Source organism: Typopeltis vanoorti, chromosome 9 (assembly GCF_054136105.1).
Source record: "Typopeltis vanoorti isolate ZY-2024b chromosome 9, IOZ_Tvanoo_1.0, whole genome shotgun sequence".
In the NCBI taxonomy this organism is placed as follows: domain Eukaryota; kingdom Metazoa; phylum Arthropoda; class Arachnida; order Uropygi; family Thelyphonidae; genus Typopeltis; species Typopeltis vanoorti.
Genome location: NC_143557.1, coordinates 38901055 through 38927520, shown reverse-complemented (window position 1 = coordinate 38927520; position 26466 = coordinate 38901055). Strand labels below are relative to the sequence as shown.

Sequence of the window (26466 nt, the reverse complement as noted above, 5' to 3'; positions counted from 1 at the left end):
CATATTAAAAATGAGGATATTAGGAAAGAACTTGACATTGTCAGCATCCAGGAATGCATTAGCAGAGCTAATCTCAGGTGGTATGGTCACTTAAACAGAATGGGCGAGGAAAGATTAGCAAAACAAGTGTTCTCTGCCAGGTTGGCAGCAAAACGACCCAGAGGAAGACCAAGATATAGGTGGATTGATACGGTACAGAGTGCCTTAGACGATAGAAATATAAGATCTGATAATGTTGAAGTCTTGACAAGTAACAGACTGATTTGGAGGAAAATTGTAGATAGGAAGTTAGTAATGACATAAATTTTTCATGTAGTACTATCATATCCTGTACACCCCTTGAGGGTCCATGGCAGGAATTTGATGATGATGAATAATGATTGAATTATAATATGTATGTTGATGAATTTTAGAACATTAACGCTCACTTGTATGTCAATGCGCAAAAATGAGACTGGATCGAATACTTGTAAGTATCAGTAAATAAGAACCACGCACGTGTTGCAATCTCGCTCCCACTGCGCCGGCCGACAGGACCACCAACATCCGTTTATTGTTAAATACGTAATTTTGGCCTACTTGATTGGCCTCAGTAACTATTTTCATGATCTTACTCCATCTTACAGGTCCTATTCATGGACCTATAAGATTGAGGTACTGATCCCACGATTCACTCTTAATTGCGTTGTCATTACCTCCATGTGTTTTGTCATGGAGGTAATCCAAGTTAACCGAATTAAAATATTACCCATACAGTGATGTCTTATATTTTTCTTTCGGCCTCATTCAACCCCTTTGGCGACCACTGGTTTACATAATCTGGAAATCCTGCTCTAGAGACCATAAACATGAAACTTTTTGAAGTCACTTAAGGCCGCCAGTATGTGGTGTTACACCAGGTGATGGCATTCATCTCCCATCTTAAGGCAATCACAAACATCACTGCCTGTGGCAGGATTTGAACCTGCTGTCTTTTGGTTGGAGAGCAAATATACTAACCACTTGGCCAACCAGGCTAGCTTAAGCACATAAATTGACAACATGAAAAATGTACAGATTCAAACAATAGTGGGAGATGTATAAGAAAGAAGAGAATAGTTAGGTATGAAATTATAAAAATAAGTCTAGAATTAAAGTTTAAATTTCAGAATGTTATGTTAAATTAATGAATTAAATATGTGTGGTGTGTACTCTTAGAATCAAAATAACCTGAAAAATGTACTTCAAATTATAAAAAGAGATGGGTTGGGTTCTATCATTGTAACAAGTCATGAACAGCAAGCCTGCAGTTATCCTTGGGGTAGTTGATCATATGATGTGAAAGTGATTGTCACAGCTGGTATGAAAAAGTCAAACTGTACTTAAATATTATGAAATTACAGTATTTCTTTCATTAGAAGTTTAATTAAAAGTTATGAAGTTTGCATAGTAACAGTTCATTTTGTGTTTAAACTTAATTCTTTGTTGTTCTTCTTTGTTATAAGGTAAAAAATTCTAAATTGTTTGATGACAACCACACACGGACTTTTAATTCCTTTTCCTTTCCTAAAGAAAATAAAGTATTTATATGCATAATTTTGAAGGAAAAGACAATTCAAGGTAAAGTAGTATGCATTACCATACTCATTACTTAGAATTTTGATTGCTACAATTTTATGATGCACACCTACTGCTTGGGGGAAAGGGATTTCGTAATTTGAATGACAGGTATTGGTTTATGTAATTGCTGTGGCATTATCAGTATTCAGAAATATTCTTGGACTCTGAAGGAATCATTTTTGCATATCTAAGAAGTAGAATAGAAAAAACTGTTCTATCATTGTAACAGTTTATATATATTAAATGTAGTATATTTTGCTTTTTCTCCTTTTTCTTGTACTGCAAAGAAAGATTTATTTTATTTTAGCAGAAAAGACATTCAAATACAAACTTGTTTATTAATTACTTAATAAATAAGTAACTTATTTATTAAGTAATTAATAAATAATTAGCTACTAGTTAGTTTACAACGTTTTTTTATGTTACTTTCAATTTGCATTTACTAGTTTTTATGTCTCTTTAAACGCCTTGAAAAAGCCAGACAGTTTGCTGGCAAAACTGGTAGGCTCTAATGTAGTTTGTTTTTCGTAAATGGTCAGTAATTATTTGAATTATATAAATGACCAAATATGTTTAGTTTAAACAGAAAAGACATTGTTTTAGATTTTCTTTAGGCAGCAGACATACAGTTTGAGGTAAAAATGAGATGTTGGACTCTCTTATCTCAAACTGAAGAGCACAGTAATTTGCTTTCCATTGGAAGTTCCCAAAAACTTCTTTTCCTCACTCTTTCCAAAAAACAAGTTTGTTTTTGCCTAGCAAGCTGTTTGCCAGAATTTATTATTTTATTCTACATTTTCACATTTCTTGGCATTTTAACTTTCATGTTAAAATATTATTCTTTTATGGCTTGCTTCTTATTGTCCTGTTCACTTAGTGGTCATTTAAATTGAAGTGAGTTAGTATATTTATATATTAATGATCTACTTCATATTTCATTAATTTTAATTGTTTAATTATTAATGAATACAAAACTGCTACAAGGTCTTTTTTTGTGATGTCCTAATTTAACAGAACATTCAGTTTAATAACTATGGTAAATCTGGCCTGTCTGATCATAGCCTGAATACTCTACATAGAATTGACTTGAAAGGCACCTGTTGTTTACATCACCAAAAAAACATGGTATGAAAGTAAATTTAAGGAGGCCTGTGAAATTAATTCTTATCAGCCACCCTAATCTTAACAACAATGATGGTCTAAAAATCCCAAGAATATGGAAGGCACATATTCTATCCACTTAACCTTTCTCCCTAAGAGCTAACTATAAATAGGACCATAGGTAGGTAATCCAGGGTCTTAAATGTAATATAACAATTATCATGTTAAATTAGGACATCATTGTTACTGTAATAAAACTATCTATATGAATTTGTTCTATGATAATATTATAAATAGAATAATGTTTGATCAGATCATTGTCTCTTTGGCATACTGTTTGAAATGTAATATAGCTTGTCTCTGTATATATATGTATATATACTCCAGATTATGACCTTAATATGAAGGTCGAAATATCGGGAAATCAAAGTAATTATTTTTAACCTGGTTGTAGTCTCCATAATTTGTCTGAAACGAATGCTTCAAGGTCTGAATATCATTGAGGTTATGCTCTCTTTACATGGTACTTTGTTTTAAAGTGAACACTTTACTACTTCTCTGCCTCTATTCAGGATTCCACACTTCACTGGACCTCCTGCTGTAAAAAAACAACTGTTTTAGTATAATTGCTGAGTGGGAAATAATTTTCTTATTTAAATTTTAAATTCTTTAATTTTCATGTCAAGAACTTCAGTTTTGCTTATGAATTCTCCCATTGTAAATCTATCCAGACACATGCCATTTAAATTGATTTATTTTCTAGCATGAGTAACAGTAGAAGAAACAGAACTATTGTTTACAGAATGCTTCATTTTAGTTGATTTTGAATCTACTTTTAATATATTTACATTATTTTATACTGGAATTTTAGATTTTAACTTAAAACATTTTTATGTTTCTTGTTTTTTTTTTTTTTTTTTTGTAACAGATTGAAGTTTTTATTTTTTTACCAATTTGGTGTTTGGTTCATATTTTATATTTCTAAAATGTGAATATGGATTATTTTGACTGCCAAACAAATCACTTAGTTATTTTAACTGAATTTAATTCAGTTAAAGTAATTTTTAATTTGTTAAGTATAGCTGAAACATCTTAAAGGCATATTATTTTAAGTCTGTTCAGTAGTGAACTTTTCTGGTGTAAGTTTCTTTTGTAGCTGTAGTGTTACCATAGAACAGCTAACTGATTTAATTGCAGCTCTACACCATACTTTTTACTTGCATTGCTAGGAGAAGCAAAATAAAAATATGCTTTTAATACTTCTTTTTAAAATTATATTCATGGAACATTTGCTTCTACTATATACATATCAAGGTTTCAACTGGACAAGTATTCATTTGAAGAAGCATTCTTCTGTTACACATATAAAAAAAAAAAAAGTATACAATCTAAAATACTTTATCATTAGGAAAGGAATATTTAGAATTTTTATTCTTACTGACATAAATTAACACAAGATGAACTGTTAATTATAGAAACTTCATAACTTTTAATTCAAGTCCAATTAAAGAAATACTGCAAAATGTACCATATTTCTTTAATTTACAGTTTTAAGAGTGGTATCAACTTATGCCAGCTGTCCATCATAAGGTCTCAGTCCATTTAGGAAGCTGACTTGTTCGCAACAGTTGTGCCAGTCACTTTCTCTCTTTCCTTAGGCTGACTAATGTAGGGTAGCTGTTCATCACTTGTATCCCTGTAACTGTTTTTTTTTTTAACTGGAAGTGACCATTTATGATGTTTGACCACCAAAGTTTTCAGGTTAGTGAAATTAATTTAACTTAATGTTAATTTTGTATTCTTCTAATTCTCTCTTTTTTCTTAGATTTCACTCATTACTGTTTGAATTTGTATTTTTGCATGTTTCTATGTAGTTCCATCAGTATTATTCTGTTTACTGACTTCAGTCACCATTTCCCACCTGAATTTATCACTTTAGTAGCTTTGTGTAAAATTGTGAATAATCAGATATTCTGTATGCTATTTGTATGCATGTTTACCTCCCTTCTTTATCTTCCTTACCCCTTAATTTTGTTATATACATACATATATACGAGGGTGGTCTGAAAAGTTCTTGGCCTCGACCATAGATGGCAATACTATACGCAAGATTTTTTTTTTTCCAAGTTGGTACATCTGTCATAAGCATCCCTATGAAATTGCAAGTCATTCCATTGAGTTGTTTTGTTTTTTACTGCTGTCTGAAGCAAAAGTGTTGTCCCTTGAAATGGATAAAATTGAGTATTGTGCGGTTATAAAATTCTTTATAAAAGAAGGTTTAACACCAACAGAAATTTATTCGAGTTCATAAAAGTTTAAGGCACTCTTCTCCTTCGTTTTCGACAATTAAGAAATTTGCTGCCTAGTTTAAACGTGCCGATACCAGTCTTGAAGATGATCCACACGAAGAATGTCCCAAAAGTGTAACAACACCAGAAATCATTGATCAAGTGCATGATATGGTATTGGATGACCGGCGAGTCAAAGTGTGTGAAATTGCTGAGACTATAGGCATTTCAAAAGAACATGTAAGATATAATTTGAACGAAGAGTTGCAAATGAATAAGCTTTGCACAAGATGGGTGCTGCGCTTGCTCACAGCAGATCAAAAATGCACTCGCATGAAAATCCCTGAACAGTGCTAACAAGTGTTTTAACAAGAATAAAACTGATTTTGTGTGTCTATTTATTACTATGGATAAGACTTGAATTCACTATTACACACCAGAATTCAAACAACAGTCAAAACAGTGGACAGAAGCTGGTTGTTCAGCAACAAAGTTGGTTCCATCAGCAGGAAAGATCATGACATCGGTGTTTTGGGATGCTAAAGGCATTTTGTTTATTAATTATCTTGAAAAAGGTTAAACAATAACTGGGGAATATTATTCCGATCTTTTAACCAGACTAGACAAAAAAATTCGTGAGAAAAGACCCGGTTCGCAGAAGGAAAAAAAATCATCCTTCATCAGGACAATGCACCTGCCCACAAAGGTGTTTTGGCAATCGGAAAATTAAGGGATCTGCACTATGAATTGATGGAACATTCACCCTATTCCCCAGATTTGTCTCCCTCTGACTTCTATCTCTTCCCAAAACTAAAACTCTTCCTTGCTGGTCAGCGTTTTGCTTCGAATCAAGAGGTGAATACAGCTGTAGAGGGGTATTTTGCAGATTTTACTGAGAACCACTACAGGGACGAAATAATGGCGCTGGAGCATCACTGGAATAAATGTGTTAGTCTTAAGGGAGATTATGTTGAAAAATAAAAATAATTTTGAAATTATAAATTCATTTTTTCATTGTTAGGCAGAGAACTTTTCAGACCACCCTCGTATACACACATATACTCATATATGAGGTATGTTCAAAAAAAGACCGAACTTTTTAAATAGTGTGTCAACTGGCACAGAGAGCACACTTAGCGGCAGGTTTTGACAGTAAACTGTCATTTGCCTCGTTCTGCTATGAACATTAGTCATTGAGTTACATCCGCTGGTATGAAAATAGGCAGAAACATTGAAAACAACTGTATTCTGAATGGTGAACCTATAGAACAAGTAAAACATTTCAGCTTCTTCGACACAATTTTTAGTGAAGTTGGTAAATTAAATATAGAAATAGACAACAGAATTAGTTAAGGTGATATGATATGAAGTCAGCTGAATAAATTCATACGGAATAAGAAAGAAATTAGTCAAAACACTAAATTAGTTGTATAATAGAGAATGTTCAAACTAATTTTAACTTATGGATCTTAGAGCTGGGTTATATGGGTTATTTCTAAATAAAACCCTCGATCAAATGCTGGAGACCACAGATGTGATAGTTCTTAGAATGATTAGGGGAGTGAACAGGCGGCATCACCATCTGCAATATCATATTAAAAATGAGAATATTAGGAAAGAATTTGATGATGGCAGAGCTAATCTCAGGTGGTATTGGCACTTCAACAGAATGGGAAAAGACCCAGAGGAGGACCAAGATCTAGGTGGATTGATACAGTAAAAAGTGCTTTAGAAGAAATACAAGATCCAAATATTATTGGGGTCTTGACAGATAACAGATTAATTTTGAGGAAAGTTTTCAATAGGAAGTAGTATCCCTCCTTTTTCATGTAGTATCTTGTACCCCTCTCCTCCTCCTGGGGGTACATTTCAGGAATTTGATGATGATCATGATTAATAGCTTTAATGGAACAGTCATAAATCGTGTGTGCTCGTGTCTTGGATAGTCTAGAGTTCAAAGGAATAATTGTAGTAAGTTGCATAGATTAAAAAAAACAACTTACGAACAGTTAATGGTGATCACTTCCCAAAATTTGGATATTGGCATACAGCCTGATGGGTTCAGGGTTGGACGACTTTTTATCATTTCACATGTTTCAGTAATCTCAGCAGCACAGTTAAAGCATATGTTTCATGGAGTTTGTGTGTAGAATCCTCCCAAAGACTGTTGAAATTTAAACAGACCACATCATAATAATTACTGTAATCTATTTCTCTTGTGGTCTTGTCACTAAAATTTAAATGTTTGAATTGATCTTCCCTTAACAAATCATAAAGTGCTCTGCTTAATAAATCAATGAATACTTAGATGTTGGTTATCACTATTGTTTAATAATAAGAAATAAATGGCTATAAGAATTATTTTGCCTTGATCACCATGAGAAATATCTTCAAAGCCTGAGAAAGCAAACAGACAGTACTATACAGCAAAATCTTACAGTCCAAATTAGTGAAAAGCTATTATAAATTAATAAGTTAGATAAATAAAAAAATGCTGTTTCATTCTACTAGCCAGTATCGCTGATATTAAAGCCATCTATTAATAATAATTTGCTTTTGTAACTCACTGAATAATCTGCTGGTCTAGGACCATCTATTTGTTTCTATCCCTTCACATTCTCAGTTAGTCTCTTCTGATGGTACTCTAATTTCCTCATGTAATTCTTTATCTTTATATTAGCGTGTATCTCAGTCACAGCTTAAGTATATGATGTTACAATATTAGAGTTCAAAGGAACAATGTAGTAAGTTGCATAGAAAAAATATATATATACTTCGACTGAGACATGAGCCAACATATGCCTGATTTATGACTCATTATTTTGATTCATCTTTTGAATGTAGTTAACGGTCTGTCTTCTCCCAAGTCCACATAATATTGGATGAAATATGTTGGAGTTTTTGAATAAATTCTATATACCGTATATGTCGGCATATAGGATGACCGGTGTATAAGACGAGGCCTAAAGTTTAGGCTATTTTTAGGTTTTAAGCTTAAGTCAGTTGTATAAGACGACCCCCCCCCCCCCAATTTCTTCTTTCTTGTATTGATGCAACGTTAGGTATTGTTGTTATATCCGTTATTTTTTTGCATAGCATAGGTTTAGTATTTATGAGAATTACCTTAATTAAATGTGATTAGCCCCAATTTTAATTAATTATTAATTTGCATTTTTTAAAATATTAGGATTATTAAAACTATCATTTAAAATCATGAAACCAGCAACAAAACAAAGAAAGTATGAAGCTCAATTTAAAATAAGGGTAATTGAAATGGCAAAGCAAACTAATAACTGTGCTGCTGCAAGAAAGTTTGACATAACCGAGGAGATGGTAAAAGAATGGAGGAAGAAAGAAGATATTTAAAAAAAAACTGTCAAAGAAAAAATCTGTGATGAGAACGGGGATCACCCGATGGCCACAACTGGAAAATCATGTTGGTATTCGAACAAAGGCAGAATGGTTATCTTGTTTCAAGAAATAGGATTAGAGCATATGCACTAAAATGGTCAAGATTGAATCCAGATGAAAGTATAGAATTTCAAGCTACATTAGGATGGTGTAATCATTTTATGAATAGACAAAATCTGGTAATACGACAAAAAACTAAAATTGCTCAAAAACTACCAGCAGATCTTGACCACAAACTTACCAGTTTACATAAATTTATTATTCAGTTGCGACAAGAACATAAATTTCTATTGTCAAATATTGGAAATATGGATGAAACTCCTATGAGCTTTGATATGATAAGCAATAAAACAGTGGAGTCTAAAGGTAAGAGTATGCTAGTTCGAAGTACAGGTCATGAAAAAACAAGGTTCACGGTTGTGTTGTCATGTTTGGCTGATGGAACCGAGTTAAAACCAATGATCATCTTCAAATGTAAAACTAAACCTAAGATAAAATTTCCTTCGGGTGTTTTTGTACATTTTCATGAAAAAGGATGGATGGACAAAAATCGTGTGAAATTATGGATAAATAATGTGTGGAACATGCGAACCAGGCGGTATAATAAAGAAACAGTTTATTAGTATGGGATATGTTTCGTAGTCATTTAACTGAGAATACTAAAAGTCTTCTAGAAAAAAATAACACAAAAATTGCTCTTATACCAGGTAGTTTAACTTGTGTATTGCAACCACTAGACGTCTGCCTAGTGGCAGACGTCTAGTCTGCCTGAACAAACCATTTAAAGATCACATGCGAGAAGAGTGGAATAATTGGATATTGACTGGCGAAAAATCATTTACAAACAGTGGATCTATGTGCACTGCATCACTTGATATGTTGTGCAATTTTATGATCAAAGCATGGAATATAGTAAAAGTAGAGACTGTAATAAAATCATTTAAAAAATGTGGTATCTCTAATCTTATGGATGGTATGGAAGATGATCTGTTGCGGGACACTGATGAAGATGAAAACGAAATCAATTCACCGAATTCGAACTGGCATCCATATGACGATCATTTAAACAATGAATCTGAAGAACTATTTTCAATAGATTCTGAAAAAAATTGAGATTAATAATTATTATTTGTTTTTCAAGACTTATATTTTAAATAAATTTATAGAACAAAAAATTAATCAGATTTGTTTATAAACACTGCCTATTTTCTTATATAATGATGTATTGTAACTACCTAAATGTTCATCCAAGAAATTAAGCTTCTCTTTTTATACTCGCTGTATAAGACGACCCATGATTTCGAGGGGTTTTCTGTAGTATTTGAGAGTCGTCTTATAAGCCAACATATACTGTAATTTTTGTTGCATGTGTGTAAACTGTGAAATTTACTTTCGTGACAAAGAAGATTCTTTACTCTATGATATAGTTATTTCGTTTTCACATCTGTTGCTGCTGTTCTGTGTAGATGAAGTTAAAAATACATGCTGTGTTCAACAAATGAAAATTTCCAGTTGTAGTTTGCAATGTCATTTGCTAGGAAATTCAATTTGTCATTTTGAAGATTTTTAGCTTTCAGTGTTTGCAGTAATAAACTTAAAATAATATTGGTTCTGTTCTGTCAGATATAGGCTGCGACTTTTCCATAGGATATAGTATTTCTCCTGTACTATCATGGTATCTTTAACCCTTGAGAGTACATATCAAGTATCTAATGACGATGGTTGGTCTGGGTGTGATTTAGAAGCAGCTTACTTCTCAGCCATCAACTCTTCATCCCTTGGAATATATCCTGAAATATCACATACACATAGATGCAATGTTAATTTTAAGTGTTGACCCCCCCGCCCTATAGAATTCTGATTAATTGGATTTAATTACATTCTGTTTCATTCAGGTGTACTGGATGTAATTAAATACAGTGTATCAGAGTCTTAACAGTATTGTTATATCAATGCAACATAAAATAATCAGTCCTCTGCAACCCATAACTCCTACAGCTTAAAACCAAAATTTCTTTCCCAATTTTTTGAAATATTATTAATCAACAGTTGCCTTTTGCATAGACACTATTACTTTTTTTTTTATTAAAATATATTGCATAAAAATATTTTCTAGGTATGTCCTTTTATCTCATCTTTTAAGATGAAAGTTTATTTCTGATATGTTTAGTGATATGATGAAGGCTGCATTACTGAATTTAATATTATTTAGGTGAAAATCAAGTCAAATATGGTAGACATATTTTTGAAATGGAGTCCATTTATAGTGTGTTGAAGAAGAAAAGGGACAACATAATGGTTATTTTTAGGTGGTCCAAAAATCCACTCAAGTTAAAAAATTGATGGTGCAGTTAAGAAAGCCAATGCCTTCATTAACTCATGAGTGTATTTCTGGAACCCTGTATTTAAAATTTACTTGTACATAATAATAATATTAAAACACAATGTACTCTTTTCAGGATGAACTTGAAGGTTCAGTTCTCTATAGAAAGCTACTGTTGGAGGCTAAAAATTTTTATTGCCAAACAGTGGGTAATACAAGAGATAACAGTTCTATAAAGCCTGGCACTCGTGTTGCACATCTTCTGAACACCTTGTTGATAAACTTTGATGAATTGAAAATGGCTGAGAAATATCTCCAGCCTGCAGATGGTATGTCAACTTTAACTCATAAGTAAACATTTATAAAGTAATCAATTATGAACTATTTGTTTATGAAGACTCTGGATACATGACATTTGGTATGCCTGGTATCACTGTCGACATTGTGGCATGGCAACAAATAATATAACATTGGACACATCCAGCATTTTATTTTGTCAGATATTAAATCAGCACAAAATAACAAACAGAAGATATATCATTAAACAAAATTCTTTTGCACTTTTAATTACACAGGTAATGTAATAAACTAACATGGTATAAACAAGAAGCACATGTAGCAGATTATTTATGTTTGTTGAGAGGCTTATACGCTGGTTAAACATGATAACTAATATTTAAGGAATTGACAGCGTATACTAGAAATATAAATTAAATAAACTTTAATATATACTTTCCGATATTTCGGCAAACGTCACGTTGCCATCTTCTTGGGAACTTATTACAAAGACAAGTGCACACAAGTACTACATAACAGCAAATGAGAACTGAAGCTAGGAAGCTAACGTTTTCCTAAAGTCCTGGTGGTGCCCCCTGGCGGGCTATATTGGTGGTTCTTGGCCTTTGGGCTAAAGTTCTTCTGATAATTGTTTCCCAAATTTGGGGCAGTCTCATGCATCCAAATTTGTTGAGGTTTGGCATGTTCCTAAGGGCTGAGGCTGATTCCATGAATAGTCTTTCATACTTGAACTTGCTGCGGTGTATGACTGTGGCTTTTTTCCATCTTATTCTGTGGCGAGTATCCAGAGCGTGGTTTGCAAGCCCAGAGTTGGGGGTGGGGGGGGGGGGGGGTGGGGGGGGGGGGGGGTGGGGGGGGGGGGGGGTGGGGGGGGGGGGGGGTGGGGGGGGGGGGGGGTGGGGGGGGGGGGGGGTGGGGGGGGGGGGGGGTGGGGGGGGGGGGGGGTGGGGGGGGGGGGGGGTGGGGGGGGGGGGGGGTGGGGGGGGGGGGGGGTGGGGGGGGGGGGGGGTGGGGGGGGGGGGGGGTGGGGGGGGGGGGGGGTGGGGGGGGGGGGGGGTGGGGGGGGGGGGGGGTGGGGGGGGGGGGGGGTGGGGGGGGGGGGGGGTGGGGGGGGGGGGGGGTGGGGGGGGGGGGGGGTGGGGGGGGGGGGGGGTGGGGGGGGGGGGGGGTGGGGGGGGGGGGGGGTGGGGGGGGGGGGGGGTGGGGGGGGGGGGGGGTGGGGGGGGGGGGGGGTGGGGGGGGGGGGGGGTGGGGGGGGGGGGGGGTGGGGGGGGGGGGGGGTGGGGGGGGGGGGGGGTGGGGGGGGGGGGGGCTGACCAAATTGGATTAAACCAGAAATACATATCATAGTATAGCATGATCAGATTTCCATGCTGGCTGGGACATCTCCCAGTTAAATAAGGATCCCACTGTTTTCATCAGGAAACCAGGGTGAACAGATTTAAGTGCTGCATCTAGAAGAAGAACAACAAATCAAATGTTAGAACTGACCAACCAGTAGCACAAGGGGAGTATTAATGAAAAGGAAATTGAGCTTGCAGAAGAACTGGAAAAGTGACATGGACATAATTAGCATCTCTGAAATGAAGAAGACAAAAACAGGTTGATGCTTTCTAAATAATACAGATATTCTAGATGTAGAGTAATTACTTTGAAGACTGCTAAATGAAACAAGCAGTGTCAGTACAGTGGTAGAAAAACTCACAACAGGAATATATATTCATATTTGAAGTAGAAAAAGTCATCAAAAACCTGAAATGTGGAAAGACAGCTAGAGTAGATTGTGTTCAACCCGAAATGCTCAAATATTAAAGTATAAAAGTTTTACAGTGGCTGCATTGCATAATTTAGAAGGCCTGGTCAGAGGGTTGAATTTCAGATGATTGGAGCAGAGCTCTCATACTACCCATCTTTAAAAAGGGAAATAAAACTGAATGTGGCAGATACAGAGGTATTTCCTAACTGAATGTTCCTGGCAAGATTTATGCAAATATACTTGAGAAATGGCTAAGAAAAATGGTGGAAGGGAAGATTGGTGAAGAACAAGATTCAGGCCAAATAGAGGTCATCATTATATTTTCACTTTGAGACAAATAGTATAGAAATCTTGGGAATATAAGGATTCATATTTGTTTTGTTGATCTGGAAAAGGCATATGATAAGGTGCCAGGAGCAAAACTTTTAAAAATGCTACAGTTATATGGTGTAAATATGACATTATATCGAGCAATACATAGTTTCTTTTTAAACTGTAAGTCAGCAGTTAGAATTGAAGGAGGTAAAGGAAGATGGTTTCATGTTAAATCTAGTGTCAGACAAGGGTGCACGTTATCTCCACTGTTTTTCATTATATGGATCGCATTATGAAGGAAAGTAGTATTAAATCAAGTCTGCAAGGGAATCTTGCAGACTTGAACCAGTATATTGTAATAAATTTGGGATGAAAACAATGAAAATAGGCAGAAACATTGTAAACATCTACTGTATCCTGAATGGTGAACCTATAGAACAAGTAAAACATTTCAGCTATTTAGGCACAATTTTTATTGTAGATGGCAAATTTAATATGGAAATAGACAACAGAATTAGTAAAGCTGGTGTGGTATGGTAGGAAGTCAAATGAATAAATTTACTTGGAATAAGAAAGAAATTAGTTAAAACACCAACTTAAACACTTTGCTGTATACAAAACAATGTTCAAACGAGTTTTAACTTATGGATCTAAGAGTTGGGTTAGAAATAAAACACTTGATCAGAGACGAGAGTTCTGATAAAGATTAGTGGAGTGAACAGGTGGCAGTATCACATAAAAAATTAGCATATTAAGAATGAACTTGCCATTGTTAGCATTCAGGAATGTGTTAGACAAGCTAAACTGAGGTGGTCACCTAAACAGAATCAGAGAGGAAAGATCAGCAAAACAAGTGTTCTTTGGCAGGGAAAAAAAAACAAGATGTAGATGGATTGATACAGTAAACATTTAAGCTATTTAGGCACAATTTTTAGTGTAGATGGCAAATTTAATATGGAAATAGACAACAGAATTAGTAAAGCTGGTGTGGTATGATTGATAGGAAGTCAAATGAATAAATTTATTTGGAACAAGAAGGAAATTAGTTAAAACACTAGCTTAAACGTTTTGCCGTATACAAGACAATGTTCAAACAAATTTTAACTTATGGATCTGAGAGGGTTAGAAATAAAACACTTGATCAAAGACAAGACCTCTGATGTGAGAGTTTTCTGATAAAGATTAGTGGAGTGAACAGGTGGCAGTATCACATAAAAAATTAGCATATTAAGAATGAACTTGCCATTGTTAGCATTCAGGAATGTGTTAGACAAGCTAAACTGAGGTGGTCACCTAAACAGAATCAGAGAGGAAAGATCAGCAAAACAAGTGTTCTTTGGCAGGGAAAAAAAAACAAGATGTAGATGGATTGATACAGTAAACATTTAAGCTATTTAGGCACAATTTTTAGTGTAGATGGCAAATTTAATATGGAAATAGACAACAGAATTAGTAAAGCTGGTGTGGTATGATTGATAGGAAGTCAAATGAATAAATTTATTTGGAACAAGAAGGAAATTAGTTAAAACACTAGCTTAAACGTTTTGCCGTATACAAGACAATGTTCAAACAAATTTTAACTTATGGATCTGAGAGGGTTAGAAATAAAACACTTGATCAAAGACAAGACCTCTGATGTGAGAGTTTTCTGATAAAGATTAGTGGAGTGAACAGATGGCATAAATGGCAGTATCACAAAAAATGAGGATATTAGGAATGAATATTCTCATTTTTTTATCTCTTTCACTAATTTCACAAACCAAGCTAGAAGCGAAGCAGAAATGTTTGCTCTCAGTAATGAACTAATATAAATCACTCTTACCAACTTACCAGAATACTAGATCATCTTCATCATTCTTCCAACAAATGGGACACATCTTTCACATAGTGTAAAAGACAGAAATATAGGATTTGATAATGTTAGTCTTAACAGATTAATTTGGAAAATTGTTGATCGGAAGTTAGTAATCATGTAATTTTTTCACATAGTACTATCATAGTTATCCTGTATGTCCCCCCCCCCCCCACACACACACACCAGGAATATGTATCAGGAATTTAATGATGAGGATTATTATTATTGTATCCCTAATTTGGAGGAAACTTGCTGATAAGAAGTTAATGTAAACTTTTCATGTAATACTATCATTTACATATGTGTATGTTCATCTTGAAAGAATTAGTACGGCAGCTTGTGTGCATACTAGCTATGACTGGATAGAACACTTCCTTATGTTATAAAGCATAAGGAAGTGTTTTATGAGTGATAGGCATTTCCTGTGACCTTGGTACACCACCGATATGAAAAACTATGTGGAGGGAAGCAAACAGTCCTTTTAAAGAGGCAGTCAAGAAAACATAAATCATGGGAAAATAGCCTAATCATCCTCAAGACCCTCTGGTCTCTAAACATTTGTCACTGGGGGAAGGTGATAGGATGGAAGTGGATAATCCACTTAGTATTTTTTGCTTATCTTTCATTTTTGACACCCTAAACCAGCAGTTTAAGTGGTTCTTAAATATATGTTTTTTTCCGTAGATATGAATGTTAGTTTAGGTGTCATAAGTACATTTACATTATGCTCCATTGTACTTATGATATGATATTGTGTGGTATGTTAAATGAGCTGTTTACATAGAATATTTAACATATTTTTTCTGATAGTATGGGTATCATTTTCCCATGTCTAAACTAAATTACATTGACTCTTATGGAAATTTGGTCCTTGCTCTATGTGAATTCACTATGATTTATAATGAAGATTCCAACCCCCACACACACACATACTAAATGAAATCTTGGTATTATCAGTATTCAGCAGTTCATTTCAATAGAACTTAAAAGATTTTTTATTTATCTTAGTTTATTATACAAAAAAAAAAAAAAAAAAACCAATAATGCAACATAAGTTTGTTACATAAATATCTAGTAGTTTCTTTGGGATAGGTAACAGGAAAATAGCACAAAAAAATAGTGTAAATGCAGAGAAGAATGATTTATACTAGGGACATTATAGTCACTGCAGTTAAAATTTCCTACGAAAACCAACAAAACATTTTGAAAAATATCAAAAATGTAGAAAAATTGCTAACAACAAAGATACTGGGAAATTTCACCTTAAAAAGCGCTTCCGCACCAGCTTTGCAAACAACCCAAGTTTCACCACCATTTAGAGTCATCCAGATCTGAGTCTTGGCTGGCATTCATCCTCTATAACCACAGCTCACCTCATCTTTCCACATTACATCAAAATGCTACTTTCTATAAGAAGGGTGGAACATGGTCCTTAGATGTGATATCCCATGTCAAAAGTTATAGGTCTGGAATCTGCTTAAGATTCCTCGCTTCATTTGCTATCTTTACCATTCTCCTCATTCTGATGACTGTAGTGACCTTTTTGATGATTTATCTCAGAAAGTTGATCACATACAGTCTGACTACTCAGTGAGTTCATCTTCCTGAGATTTCAACATCCATAATTCACACTGGCTCTCTTTCTCTAACTTCACAGGCCAAGTTGGAAGAGAAGCAAAGCAGAAATGTTTGCTCTCAGTAATGAACTAATATAAATCACTCTTACTGACTTATCAGAATACTAGTTAATCTTCATCATTCTTCCAACACCCGAGACACATCTTTCACATCTAGATTTGATGTTAGCTTTCCTCTTGGTACCTCTGATCATAACCTTTTCCCTATTTCTTTTTCTGTAGATCATTGTTCTGCCAGCTGTTTTTTTCTAATGTATCAGCCATGTATCTTGTGGCACTAAAATGATGCCAGTTGGAATGACATTATGCCTTTTTCCATAGTCTGATTATTGTAGCTCTCATAATCCAAGCACTTGCTTGGGCTAAAATTGTTCTTGATGCAATGAGTGCCTTTATTCTCCACTCCATGAAGACTCCCCCCCCCCTCTCCTGCAGTGCTTGATATTTCTAAGGCATATGATCATGTCTGGCATTGAGGCTTTCTCATCAAGCTACCATCTTATTGTCTGCCTCCTACCCTTTGTGATTGCATTTTCAGTTTCCTCTCTGGTCATTCATTGCTTGTTATAGTGGAGGGTTTCCTATCATAGTTCTGTACTTCTCACCCATCTCTCTCTCTATATATATATATATAACTTCAAATCCTACCCCTAGTTTTGCTGATGACAGTATTTTTCGTTCCTCTTCATTACAGAAACCTTGTTGAACCTCAGATGATTCAAGCAAGTTTCAGGATCTTTCATAACCAGTGTCTTAAATACTAATCTCACCATTTTCAAGTGAGGTGGAGATAATATAGGGAATTTAAATGCTATCAAAACATTCTTGTCTTATTATCCATAAGAAAGATCTTACTTCACTTACTCACTCACATGATAATATTCTTTCAAAATTAGTTTCTCCTTCTTGGGCTGACTTTCACATCTAGCTTATCCTGGAATAAACATATTTCAGGATATTCAGTCAAAACACTGCTTCTCTCCTGTCAACTCCTAATACTTCATAAATCCCAAATCTGAATCGTCCTTAAAATACTGTTCTCACCTTTGAGATGGCACACTCAACACCTCCCCAAGAATTCTTGATTAAATACAGCAGATGACAGTCTGCCTAATAATGTTAATTTCTCTTTCTCTCTCAAATTCACTTCCAATTACTTGAGAATGGATGCTCTGTTTCTGCATCATATCTTTTTAATAGGTACTTTCATATATGCATCTCTCCACGAAAAACTCTTCATTTGTTCAATTTCCTGTAATCATTTAATAACACAAGTAGCCACTGGTCAGCATCCATACACAGTTCAACTTCAAGCACATCAAGCCAACTTCTCATCTATCTTCATACTCTTTTGCCAATGAGTACCTCTCCTCCTCATCACTTCAAGAAACTAATTAATAGGATTTATTCTTTCTTCTTAATCACTTATTCATACATATTAAAAGAGGTGTTAAAAATATAAACTAAAGAACATTAAGTCTTGTATTGCAGGTGTTATTGTGTCTGCTCAGCTTTCTTGCTATACTAATATCATTAGTGTATGCATTGAACAATATTGCTCTGAGGACTGATTCCCGAGGGACACCAATGGTCGCCTTGAATCCTACCAACACACACACACATTTTCACTTTCTATCTGTCAACTGCCTGTTACCCAATTCAGTAGTTTATATTCCAGTTCTATATCCTCTGATTTATGCAACAGCCTTTGATGTGGGCATCTGCCCAATGCCCCCTAATGAAGTCCAACAGTATCATAGTGTATTCATTTCCCTTATCCAACTCACCTGTAACATTATTATAAAAAAATGAGTAAATTATTCAGATATGATCTCCATTAGTAAACTTATGCTGTTCCTTGCAAAGTACACCTTATCTGTCAACCTATTTCTGTATGTAAGTTCTCACCAACTTCTCTAAAATCTTTACCACTGCTCTAGAGATCCCGATGTGTCTACAGTTCGATATATCAGTTTTTGCACTGCCTTTGTATAACAGGACTGTCACATTCTTTTCATTTCTGAGACTGCATAATTCGATATGACTCAAATTATGCAGTTGGATCAAAAGCCTAACCAGCTCATTTGAATATTCCTTTAGCATTTGTGCTGATATTTCATCTATTTTTGTTGCTGAATTTTTGTCCAGGTTATGCAGTAGCTGCTCAGAACTTGTGCTCTCCAGTTTACCATTATTGCAACTGTTTTTTCATCGAAATTAACCATCAAGTGGAAACCTCAACAGCGGGTGCTGAGCAGCGGGATACTTCAGTATAACCTATAAGTATTTATAATGTATTAAATCAGCTATCTTTCCAATTCTAAATCAGCCACATGTAAGCACTCACGATGCCTACCATATGCAGCAAAGATGGCGGCATCAAAAGCCAACAGCGAACAAGCACCACGTGTCTCGCCCAGCACAGTGCCGCCAACAAACCTATTACGTGCCGCAGCTGCAAAACTGGTGTCACAGACAGAAAAAAGGGCTGTGAGTTCTGTTGCCACTTGCTGCACGCTTCCTTAGTGAAAATAGATGAAGCTAAGTAAAAAGTAAAAGAAGTAAAGCTACTTATCGACTTACCCAGCCGTCCTTCTGTTCGCTGTGCCTCCCTTCAGTAAAACAACTTCTGAACATAGGTAAACATGTCGAAAACCTTGAACAGCACATCAGTGCTTTAAATGAAACTTTTACCTCCAAAATACGTGCAGTTGAAGCTAAGCTTGAACAAATTGAAAACCAGCACAACTCAAGCTGTACTTCATCAGCAAAAGAACTTCGTGATCTAATCGCATCAACGGCAAACAACTTGGAGGCCAAACATAAAAAATTCAACACCATCATTTTGAACTTCCCGGCAGAAAACGGAAAATCATTGCAACAAATTAGCTGAAGAATGCAACATCAATCCTAAGAATATCATCAGGTGCCATCATTTTGAGCCTATAAATAAAAGGAAGAACGGAACGAACTTTCCGTGCCTAGTAAAAGTGACTTGTGACACGCCGACAAGCACATCAAAAATAATAACAGCGATCAACAACAAGTTCAAAGACACCTATTCCCAATCGCGCATACGTGCACAACCAGACTTATCATTTGCACAAAGGAAACAAAGACGCCAGCTTCGAAGACAACTCGAAGAAAAATGTCAAAATGGTGACAACCGTTGGATCATTGACTACAGACAAGATAAACTGATGAAAAAAAAACAAGTGATGCCACTAGCAGCCGCCATGGAGACCAGCATGCAGGCACCGCATAGAAAATGTGCAAGACCCATGCGGTCCAACATATGACTCACAGAACCCTACACATCCACTTCACCAACATCTGTGGCCTAAACTCCAATCTGAATAGTGTCCACTACCACCTGCAGTCTGCCAAACCCCACCTGCTCTTCCTGGCAGAAACTCAAATCTCACCTCCCCAAGCACCACTTATCTCAACCTTCGAAACTGCTCACTCTTTAACAACTTTCGTCATAAGGGTGGTGTCTGCACATACATCCACTCTGACATACCTTGCCAGAGAGCACCCAACCTAGAATCACCCAGCTTTGACCTTCTTTGGTTGAAAATATCCCTTTCCCACTCAGTCCAATTCACCTGCTGTCTCTATCGCTCTCCCAACACCACCAACCAACCACCCTGAGCTCTTTAATTTCATCTCCCTAAAAATCGACTTTCTCCAATCCCACTTTCCCAACAGCGAAATCATCCTCCTAGGAGACTTCTTGTACCTCTCTCATCCCGTGTATTGGTAGGACTGTGCTCTATGTTACATACATCAAGCTAATAGATCTTAATGAAGTGAGAGAGCTCATTATAACAGATTCATCTGCTTCAGACACTAATTTACTGTTAGCATTTAGTAAGGTTCTACTTTATTCATTCTTTTGAGTTGCCCCTAGCATGCTTGTACAATTTTTCTCATCTGCTCTTTATGTATTTCATAACTCCTCTCATCTTTATTCTCACAATGTTCTTTCCACATCATCGTATTGTTATCTCTTATTTAATAAGGTTGCACATCCATTTCACCATCATCATCATCATCAAATTCCTGCCATGTACCCTCAAGGGGTGTACAGGATATGACAGTACTACATGAAAAAATTACATCATTACTGACTTCCTATCTACAATTTTCCTCCAAATCAGTCTGTTACTTGTCAAGACTCCAACATTATCAGATCTTATATTTCTATTGTCTAAGGCACTTTGTACCGTATCAATCCACCTATATCTTGGTCTTCCTCTGGGTCCCACCCAGAGGAAGACCAAGATATAGGTGGATTTTCCTGCCAACCTGGCAGAGAACACTTGTTTTGCTAATCTTTCCTCTCCCATTCTATTTAAGTGACCATACCATCTGAGATTAGCTCTGCTAATGCATTCCTGGATGCTGACAATGTCAAGTTCTTTCCTAATATCCTCATTTTTAATATGATATTGCCATTGATGCCATCTGTTCACGCCTCTAATCTTTCTCAGGACTCTCATATCTGCGGTCTCTAGTCTTTGGTCAAGTGTTTTACTTCTGACCCAGCTCTCAGATCCATAAGTTAAAATTGGTTTGAACACAGTCTTGTATACAGCTAATTTAGTGTTCCGACTAATTTCTTTCTTATTCCATATGAATTTATTCAATTGACTTCCCACGATACCAGCTTTGCTGATTCTGTTGTCTATTTCTATATTTAGTTTACCATCTTCAGTAAAAATTGTGCCTAAGTAGCTGAAATGTTTTACTTGTTCCACAAGTTCTCCATTCACAACACAGTTGACATTTTCAATGATTCTGCCTATTTTCATTGTCTTTGTCTTTTTATTGCTGACCTTCATACCATATCTATTACAACAGCTATTCAATTTAGTCAGAGAATCATGCAGACTTGTAGCAGATTTATTTAGAAGTATAACATCATCTGCATAAAGCAAAGAGCTGACATTAACATCTCCAATTTTGATATCAGGTTTAATACCACATTCCTTCATAATGTGATCCATATAGATAATGAATAACAGAGGGGATAATGTACATCCTTGTCTCACACCAGATTTAACATTAAACCATCTTCCTGTACTTCCTTCAATTCTAACTGCTGACTCACAACTCAAATAAAGACTAAGTATTGCTTGATATAATGCCCCATTGACACCATATAACTGCAGCGTATTGAATAGCTTCTCTCTTGGCACCTTGTCATATGCCTTTTCCAAATCGACAAAACTTAAATACAAATCTTTGTTATATTCCCATGCTTTCTCGACTATTTGTCGTAAAGTGAAGATCTGATTCTGACAGCCTCTATTTGGCCTGAATCCAGCTTGTTCTTCACCAAGCTTTTCTTCCACAATTCTTCTCAACCGTTTCTCAAGTATACTTGCATAGATCTTGCCAGGAACACTCAGTAGGGAAATACCTCTGTAATTCTCACATTCAGTTTTATTTCCCTTTTTATATATGGGTACTATGAGAGCTCTACTCCAATCATCGGTAATTCGTCCCTCTGTCCAGGCTTTCTGAACTATGCAGTGCAGCCACTGCAAGACTCTTATACCACCATACTTCAGCATTTCTGGTCGAATATCATCTACTCCTGCTGCCTTTCCACATTTCAAGCCTTTGATGGCTTTTTCTACTTCAAGTATGGATATGTATTCCTGACTGCATGCCTGGTCAGTGTTTTTTATCACTGTGCTGTCATCACTGCTTGTTTCATTTAGCAGTTTTTCAAAGTAATTACTCCATACTTCAAGGATATCTTTTTCTCCTGTTTTCATTTCACCTTTATCATCTCTAATTCCTTTTACAGCGCTCTTTCCTCCATTCCTAAGCCTCTTCAACAACCTCCAGAATATTTTGCCACCTTCTTGATATTTATTTTCTATATTCTTGCCAAAGTCCTCCCATGACTTTTGTTTAGCTAGTTTTACACACTGTTTAGCTTTCTTACATTTGTCTCTGTATTCTGTAAGAGTAAAAGCTGACTTATTTGCCAGGAACTTTTGATATGCTTTTTTCTTTTCCTTCACTGCCTCTTTAACTTCCTGTGTCCACCAGGGAGTTCTGATTTTTTTATCTCTGCACACAACCTCACCACATGCCTCTCTGGCAGAATCAATCAATGTTTCCTTCAGAGTTTGCCACTGAATCTCCAAGGTTTGATTCCTGTTCTCAAACTCTTTCATTTTCTTTTCAATAATATTTCTGTATTTTAGTCTACAGTTTACATCTGAGAGCTGCTCAACTTTTATTCGCTTTAAAACTTTCTTACATGTTATTCTTTTCAATATGAAATTCAATTGTATCCTGCTCAAGACTAAATAGTGATCACTTCCAATTTCAAATCCTCTGTACACTCTGGTGTCCTGCACCAGGGAGAAAACATCACTATCAACAATAACATAGTCAATGAGACTTTTCTTATTCCTAGCCTCTTCTCTCCATGTGAATTTGTGCACATTTTTATGTTGGAACATGGTGTTAGTAATAACCAGTCCATGTCCTGAGCAGAAATCCAACAGATATTTGCCATTATTATTAGCTTTGCTCTTTTCTCCAAATTTTCCCAAAATATTTTTGTATGTCTCACAATCATTTCCTACTCTGCTATTCAGATCCCTAACAACGACCAACTTTTCCTTTTTCATTGTATCAGTTGCTTTTTCTAAAGCCTCAAAAAATTCCTCCACTTCTACCTTAGTAGAACCTTCTGTGGGACCATAGGCACAAATAAGTCTCATTGTCCAGTTCTCCATTCTCATATTTGCCCACATTACTCTACTTGAGACTGACTGCCATTCAAGAAGATTAGCCTCGTATTTTGTGTTGAATACTATGGCTACTCCTTCTTTTCCTTGATTGTTATTGCCTGAATATAACATTTTGTTATATTCAGGCAATGTTGTTGCTCAGAAAGATCTCACCAGTTTTGGTCTTTTTTGTTTCAGTCACCCCTATTATGTCGATCTGGTACTTATCTAATTCCTCAGCTAGCTCCATTTCTTTGCCATTCAGGCTTCTTACGTTGATAGTACCGATCTTTAACTCTGGTGATGTTGAGTTGGGGTTTGTTTTCAGATTTTCAGATTCACATCCATTTCACTCCTACCCTATTTGTTCTTTGAATTTTAGAGACATTCAGATACTGTATCATTTTAGATTTCAATCACTGCTGATATCCATCTCATGCAGTAACTGATATTGTCAATCAAATATAGTATTCTGTAAGCATGTATTCCTTTATAATTGGAACATTGGAATTTGATATGCTTAGATCATTATGGCATAATCACCAACTGGTGGCATTACAGTCGCATCCTTAACTGAGAGACTTCTGATGTCATGGTCAAATCAAACACCCTTTGACCTCAAGTCCCCCTTTTCACATGTTGCTTGAGAAAGTTGTCTTGCAACATCTCAGTAAATTCTTCTTCATTCTTATCATGAGTTTTCTCTGCTATCTAATATATATTAGGGTAATTTAAGTCACCATGATTACATGTTTAATACCCATTAGAGTAATTTAGCAATGCATTTCATCATCTCCAATAACTGATACACCACTATATATATTTCATCTAATTAGCCTTCATTTCATGTCAGATGCCCTCAAACTCAAACAATAATAGTAATAATGCTTCTACATGGAGCATTATTACTATTATTGCTTACAAGAGTTTCTACTCTGACCAGACTCAAATCATCTAATATCATTAGTAGCACTCCACATCCTTCCCTCCTGTCTCTTCTGTTCTTCCTTCTTCCTGAAAATAATTTAATCTACACTCAATTCAGTTACATATGACTGAGAGCTCAGTTTCACTAATTCCAAATAACCTTAGGTCCTAATGTATTTACTAAGCCAGAACGTAATCCTTTTGTCCCTGATGATCCTGGCATTTTTTTTTTTTTTTTTTTTTTTTTTTTTTCATATACTTCACATATACAGTGCTTTTTCCATTTGGTCATAGTGTTATGTTACAGAGGATAATCTTCCTGCTATTCCTAAGTGGAATTTTTTTCATATTGCTTTTACCAAAAGATTAAAATATTACTGTTGCTTACTAACCGTTTTCAAAATCTATGCAACCTCATGAGATCTAAAGATAGCATTCCATTCCAGAAATTCCTGCAGAAAGCCATATGAATTTTGTAGCAATTTGTCCACAAAAGAAAGATGAAGTCTAGTGAAATTGTTTACTTGCAGAACCCTTAATGCAGGTTCATATTTCTTAACATCTTGTTTGATATTGCTACCCACTGCATGTTGAACTGTATTTCTTCCATTGTATGAGTTTGATATGAATACATGTGTACTTTAAAAAATCCTCATAAAAAAGAAATCGCATGACTAAGGTCTGGGCACTTCATTGACCATAATCTCTTTGAAATCACCCATCAAGAAAATGCAAGAAGTGTAAACAGTCACGTCAATCTTCTTGAAACCATGTTTTGCAAAATTTGTTTTCTGATAAAGTTTCCAGAGACTTCTTGGAAATATTAATTATTGAAGCATAAAGGTCTACATGTTTGTTTTCAATAAGCACTCTGGCTTCTGCTGCTTTATTTAAAGCATCCGAAACATTTCCTTTTTTTTTTTTTTTTTAAAATCATATTCCTTCCTTGTGGTTTTATACCATTGACCCTTTCTGATGTATTCAACAGCACAGATAATTTTTCTTGTGGTGTTAAGATCATTTTTGTATTTAAAAGTTCCTGAATCTGAAAGAACAGCAGCAAGTTTTAATAATATATATATATATATATATATATATATTTTTTTTTTTTTTTCTGAGTTTCATTCTGCACTTCAAGCAATCATCAGAAGTCTAATACTGAAAATTTGATATTCTGACATTCTAGTTAATCTTGTCAGCAGCTCTTTTAATGCTAAAGTATCTCAATGTATGGCATTCTTTTGATTTTGTTTACCGTTTTTTTTTTTTGCACTATTTTCCTGGTATTTAGATAGAAAACTTAGCTGGCTATGTCTTTCTTAAAAAACAGGTTTTAGGTTTCGAATTCCACTGTGGGCTTCGATGTTTGAGCAGTCTTTTTAAGACTTCAAAAAGTCCACATTTGTTCTTTAGGTTTTTCCAGGTTATTCAACCCTTAGCATTTACAACATCTTGATGGATGGGATTCACATGCCGGCTTGGTTGGCTGAGTGGTTTAGCATACACGCTTTCTGACCATCAGGCTGCTGGTTTGGATTCTGCCATGGGAATGGATGTTTGTGATTGTCATTAGGTGGAAGATGAATTTCATCGCCCAGTGTGAGACCATTGTTTCACTTTTTCAAGCCACTTGTGATAAGTTTTATGTTGGGTCTCTAGAACAGGGTTTCCAGACTATGTAAAAGATAAATTAAAAATACAAATATTATCATCAAATTCCTGACATGTACCCTCAAGGGGTGTACAGGATATGATAGTACTAAATGAAAAATTTACGTCATTACTAACTTCCTATCTACAATTTTCCTCCAAATCAGTCTGTTACTTGTCAAGACTCTCCAACATTATCAGATCTTATATTTCTATCATCTAAGGCACTTTGTACCGTATCAATCCACCTATATCTTGGTCTTCCTCTGGGTCGTTTTGCTGCCAACCTGACAGAGAACACTTGTTTTGCTAATCTTTTCTCGCCCATTCTGTTTAAGTGACCATACCACCTGAGATTAGCTCTGCTAATGCATTCCTGGATGCTGACAATATTAAGTTCTTTCCTGATATCCTCGTTTTTAATATGATATTGCCATTGATGCCATCTGTTCACGCCTATAATATTTCTCAGGACTCATATCTGCGGTCTCTAGTCTTTGGTCAAGTGTTTTACTTCTGACCCAGCTCTCAGATCCCTAAGTTAAA

General features: G+C 35.6%; 1 protein-coding gene across 3 annotated transcripts in view; it reads left to right on the top strand.

Annotated features, from left to right (window-relative positions):
- The window catches only part of ecd (ecdysoneless cell cycle regulator), a 203429-nt gene that overhangs the window by 94515 nt on the left and 82448 nt on the right, over positions 1-26466 (top strand). For all 3 annotated transcript variants that reach the window (XM_090398288.1, XM_090398289.1, XM_090398287.1), the window contains exon 9: positions 10859-11051. In XM_090398288.1, coding sequence (XP_090254414.1) covers positions 10859-11051 — 193 coding nt within the window. The remainder of the gene's footprint in view (positions 1-10858; positions 11052-26466) is intronic.